Source organism: Schistocerca americana, chromosome 7, assembly GCF_021461395.2.
Source record: "Schistocerca americana isolate TAMUIC-IGC-003095 chromosome 7, iqSchAmer2.1, whole genome shotgun sequence".
Classification (NCBI taxonomy): domain Eukaryota; kingdom Metazoa; phylum Arthropoda; class Insecta; order Orthoptera; family Acrididae; genus Schistocerca; species Schistocerca americana.
In genome coordinates this window covers 456072653-456078652 of record NC_060125.1, presented here as the reverse complement: position 1 = coordinate 456078652, position 6000 = coordinate 456072653, and the positions used below count along the sequence as shown (strand labels likewise).

The following is a 6000-nucleotide window of genomic DNA, read 5'->3' as shown; positions in this document are numbered from 1 at the left end:
TTCCTACACCACCTCCCCTGCCGTATGTTGCGTTGCGCTTCACCCCCCCCCCCCCCCCCCTCACGTCTCTCACATTATTATAACTTTAGCACCTAACTAAACTGTAGAATGGAAAACTTGTCTTGGAGCGCTTTATTTTTAAAACGATGAAACACGCGAAAGGTGTGTGTGTTAGAATGAATGATGAAGCAATATGCAGTGCATTGTAAGTGTTACACACAACTCGTTCTCAGATAAGCAAGCTATCTATTCACAGTAATGATAAACACTTACTGCAGTACATAGTTCCCCTGCATTACTCCTCTCCATTGCGAAACTTGCTCGACCAGCGCAGTGAAACCCTATTTAAAATCAAACACGTTCAGATGAGTGCATTATACTTACTGTTTGTGAATCACTTTATTGTTGGATTCCTTTCTTGTGAACTGACACATATTGGACGACTTCAGGTTATGAATGCTTCATGACGAACCAGTGTAATAATAATAGCAATAATAATTAAGTTAGAATCAGTTTAATAGGGAGATGACAGGAGTATTTTGCTGCAATGGGGATGTCGAATTATTTGCTGCTTTTTTCAGAGAGAATTATTTTTGGAATTTTCTACTTTAATCGAAATGAATGACTGCGGTGCGATTAAGAGTGTTTCACTGTTGGTTGTTAAATATACTACATGAAAGGATGTCATATTCTATTTCACAAGAGCCTTGCCAGATTTTATGTTTAATTCAGCGGTAAATGGTAACATTCACCTTAAGCAAAGTTAGGCTGTAGCTAAATTTTCTATGTTGTTCTGTCTATCTCGAAGGTCCGAATGCAAGTCCTTAGGATCGCAGTTAGATTACTTAAAACTGCGAGGTGACGAGAGTTTTCATGCTCCAGTGGCGTACGGTGGTCTACTGCTAGAAGAGCAGTACGTTCCTTACCATACTTTGTGTTCTCCACGTACTTTGTATGTTGTACTCAGTAGAAGTAAAATTTCAGTAGTGATCGCCATCATACTGTTTGAGAGTATATAATACTCAACAGAATGAGTTATCGTATTTCAGTAAATGGCTGCAGTGCGAAAATGTTTGAGTGTTAAAAGCAAAATAAAAAGAGAACACAAAATGTAGACGGGCTCACTCATCTCTCTACACAAAGCGAACAGCACACCCTCTGCGATTCATTAGCTGCGATACAAAAGTTCATTTTTGTACTAAAAGGGCTGGTCGCCGTCCCCAGTGAAATACCGCCGAGAGCCGTGTTTATCGGCCGTTCCCCTCCATTTGTTTAATGCCGCAGGCGTGACGTATCTCGGCTGCCACATCGCTGGCCTCGGCTGCACTAGTTTTTGTTTGATAAACTTGTTTCTCAGTTTCAGACAGAGTTCTTGAAAAAGCGCTCGTGGTTGCTGTCCCTTTTCAAGGTTTTAAAAAGACAACAAAACTATTAATGATTCATTCGTTCTCAGAGTTCTATATTTTCCAGAGTATTAAATGTGTAAATGTGACAGGTGCATTAATAGAACCGTAAGCTCGCTGGGTTTTCATTGTGTCCACGAGTTGGCGTTACGAGGGCAGTGCCTTGACAAAATGGCGGCTAAGTGAAAAAAGAGTTTTTGTGTGTCGGAATACGGGAGAGGTTTAATTGCTAAGCCAGCACAGCGTGTGCATTCAGAGGAAATTACGGAAAAGAACCGCTATGTAAAAACAGAATTGAGACACAACTTAGGGACAGTGGTCCCTATTAACAGAAAAGTACCGGTCGATGAAGTGCGCCAGATACGCAGTCCAAAAAAGTCAACGATCTGACCAAAACAGGAACTTGGAACACTGCAGCTAAATGTGTGGAAGATTTACCAGCGGCTGTTACATTTCAGACCGTACCGTCTGCAACTTGGGCAACAATGAAAACCGAAATATTATGAACGGTGGTGCCTTTAATTTTGCATAAAAATTCAGGAAGCACTTGGGGATGAACATTTCGCTTCCAAGCTAGTAAGAGTGAAGAAACAACCTTCCATTTATCTAGAAAGGTTAATCACCACACTGTGAGATTGAGAGACACATCTTCGATTAGTTCACACTTATTAACGATGTTCGCCAATGGTTTACGTTCTTTGTTGAGCGTCACCAATGAAGATTTGCGGGCCGGTTTTCTCCTACGACTGGTACTTCTTACCTTGATATGCAGCAGCGGTTGTTGTTTTCATAATTGACTATTGATTCCGTGTATTTGATCATCTAGCATGATACGGCATACCGTGATCGAAGCGTCGATGTTTGTTGCTCCCTAAACGACGGACTTTCTCATCCCTGAATTGAGTGTAATGGTGAAGGTGATGATATGGCTCTGTTCTCTTGGCTCCATACGTTATCTGACATAACGCCTTGTGACTTATTGCTTTGGGGATACGCATTAGACCGTGTTTATGTACCTCCACTGCCAAGAACACTGGAAAATCTCAGGGCACGGATCGATGACCGTTGGCAGGCTATTGCTACATAAGGGTATAGCGAATCGGTCAACGGGTGTTGTGTGACCATAGGGGAATCATAACATATCTATAGAGCGATAAATGCACACCTGGTGACTTTTCGGTTGCATTCATACGTCGGTTACATCTGGACATGTAAAACAATGGAAAATTTACAACTTTGAGAATGAATGAATCATTTATAATACCTCTGTGCATTCTTCATTGTGGATAGGTAGCAGCGTTTGAACATTACGTGCAGAAATTGCAAACGTGACAAAACACATGCTCATGCGCACGCGCGCGAGCGCGCGCCCACTAGGCAGTATTTGAAAATATTCGAAAACAAAACCTCCATGGTCAGGGATACTTATTTAAAACTGTCATGATTCAGAATTAAAATAATTTGAACACCACTTCCTGGGACACCCGTGATGTACTTCCCGGCCGCTCTGAAATGGTATGTTTACGAAATTTATTCGCCATTACGGTGTGGAATTATATTCTACCAATCATCGTTTCGAAGACTGTTAGTTCAGTAACAAAAAAGCATGTTGTCAGAATATGCGCCTCACCTCCGCAATGATTTGTGAAACATTAGTTACAGTATTTGGAATTTCAAAAAAAGCTTTAAAATTCACATACTATTTGTTGACAATAGTAACTGATTTAGCAGAAAAAAATAGCAGTGCCCATAATTACCATACGATGTGAAAAAATTTATTTTCAAAGTCATACCTTTGCATAGGGTTAGTAGCCTCCTGTATTTTCTCGGACGTGGGCTGTTTTCTGAGGAGTAATACTACAGAGATCGTGTTCTCACTTCATTTAGCGGACATCGCATAGGGTATGATCTGTTTCTACGCCATTGCAACACTTTGTGCCTCCTCAAATTTCGGTTACTAACAACGTGACGATCTCATCGCGTTTTCATTCCACTTTTGCTAAATTACTTACCCCTTTAATATGCCGTCTGCCTTATTTCACCTCTTACTAGTTATTCATAGACAGCCCAGCGGCGACCTTCCAGTAAGTTTTGTGGACTATTCTGATCTTCAATGAATTCGTTTCATTGTCGCGGAATATTTTCTTCCGATTTACCATTATATTGAATCGGAGGAACAATCGGTAGTCTAGCTGTCACTTTCGTCATTACAGTGATGTTGGCTTACGTCACGTTGCGGACTTTGTGCGTAACCGAACACATTACGTAATGCCACGGTTTGAATGTCGTATGGAAAGGTATTTCACATCTAGCTGATGATGACGTCAAATACCACTTATATGAAGTCACATATTACGTAAGAACATCTAGAAGGATTCCAACATCACGGCAAATCCTGACGGCAAAGTTATTAACTTTGAAATGCCATGTCAAAGAAATCAGGATTAGCATTAGGTAGATAATGTGGCATTGAGATAATAAATCGCTGTAACCAGAAAGTACTCGAAAAAAGGAACGAAAAAGATGTAGAAGCTGAGTTAATGTAGTATGTGAAAGTTATAGTGTCAGTTTGAGAAATGCTGCCGACAAGGTTGTGAAGCGAATTGCAATGGCGAACTGCATCTTTTATCTACTCACAGTAAATGATGACAGCCAAAACAGTAGCAGGATAAATATTTATTAAAAATTCTTGACCACGGTTTCGGTATATATAAATATACCTTCATCAGAAGTAAAATACACTAAAATCACATCTTGCAATGAGGATTCATAAAACAATTGTGCCAAAGGCGTCGTCAGTAGTTAAAACATCATCTCCATTTATACAACATAATTATGGTCAGAGGGTCGATGCGAACACACTTTACCATCAGTACTTCGCATATGTTTTAACTACTGACGACGCCTTTGGCACAATTGTTTTATAAATCTCCATTTCAGGATGTGATTTTAGTGTATTTTACTTCTGATGAAGGTATATTTATATATACCGAAACCGTGGCCATGAGTTTTTAATAAATATTCATCCTGCAACTGTTTTGGCTGTCATTATTTACCGTGAAGAATTTCAACAGTTGCTGTTTCAGCCATGTTTAAAATCTTTTATCTATACCAAAAGTTGAAATCTGCAGATATTTTTTACTGTTTTGAAGATGATTTATGAAACAGCTAGCCACATACAAAGAAACATATACGTTTTTTTTACAAAAACGTATGAGAATCAACTCACCCTGTAATGATTTAATAAAAAAATAATAGATAATGGATGACAGGATATTTCGCATTATGCTGATGCTTCTGTTAGCTAGGATTGTATACGAATAAAGTGAATTTATGTCAAGAAATAAAATCAGAATATATCAGTAGTTTCTTCGAATATTTATTATGCAGATGGCAGGTGACACAACACAGGGTTGATGTTACAACATCAACGGCTACTGGAAGTACTTCTCAGGGACAGTCCTGTTTCTGTAAATGTCTCCCATAAAACTCGCCGACGCCTTGGGGGTTCTCGTCCGGTCTGTGCTGTTGAAGTCCACGTGGTAGAGGCCAAACTTCACCCTATGAACAACCAAAGATGGTAACATTTAAAAAAAAAAAAGAGTACATAACAGTGGACTCTATGCTGATGGCACAGAATAAAAGTCAGCTTACTGACAGACAATATCACGGATACACTGGTATTAACGTATTTATGTATAAAGTTCTTAGGAGCGTTTACAGTCATCGAGGTTCCGACAAGGGAAGTCCGAAAATTCTAACTCTGAAAACCAAATTAAATTGCTTTAAAATACAAAGAAGTATCCATTCTAACACCAACAGCTTTCATTTATGATTAAGACTCTGCTTTTGTGTGTAATCCACGTCTGAAATTTAACGAATAAAAAACGCACAGAAGGACATGCGGTGAAATCGACGAGTTCGATCATCAGATCTACAAGATTCGTAGGTTCATTAATGAGCTATTATTTGAACAGGTAATACATGAAGTAATGCTACAGTCACATTGACCAACATAGAAGTTGCTACGTTGTACGTTCACCCTTTACTCGTTGTCCAAAACAACGGAGTTTCAAAAATATCAGCAAAACACAACGAAGTGGAACACCTCGTGGCGGTGATCCCGATGATTTTTATACTTAACTGTTCCACTACTGACACACCGGAAATGACGTAGCATGTTCTCATGTAACGACTGCCAATCGTGCATCGTGTTGTTGAAGTTTAAAGCATTAGTTATCAACAGGACAGTGAAATTATCAAATCCAATGTGATTGACGTAAAGGGTGACAGTTATTGATCTATTTGGGAAAAAACGTAAATTCGTTACAAATAACGGCGTGCACCCACTTTGTACAACATGTAAACGTCACTACAGATATTCTGATTCAGGTTATGACATGTTCGATATGAGTGGCCTCCAATATGGCGGCCAATCGGGCCCGATGCCAGTGGTCTCTGGGTACCCCAGAGGCTCCTCCAGGCCCCCACAGTGCCCAACCGGGACATCACTCTCCTGCTTCGAGTGGTCGAGGTCCGTCTTGCATGAACCACATCTTGTCGAAATCAGGGTCACTTTGAATAATGATGATGAAAT

The 6000-nt window shown here is 39.8% G+C and overlaps 1 protein-coding gene across 1 annotated transcript in view; it reads right to left on the bottom strand.

The window, feature by feature from the left end:
- Positions 1–4762: 4762 nt before the first annotated feature.
- Positions 4763–6000, bottom strand: part of LOC124622243 (myrosinase 1-like) — a 98996-nt gene continuing 97758 nt past the window's right edge. The window contains exon 12 of the mRNA XM_047147898.1: positions 4763–4964. Coding sequence (XP_047003854.1) covers positions 4838–4964 — 127 coding nt within the window. The 3' untranslated portion in view covers positions 4763–4837. The remainder of the gene's footprint in view (positions 4965–6000) is intronic.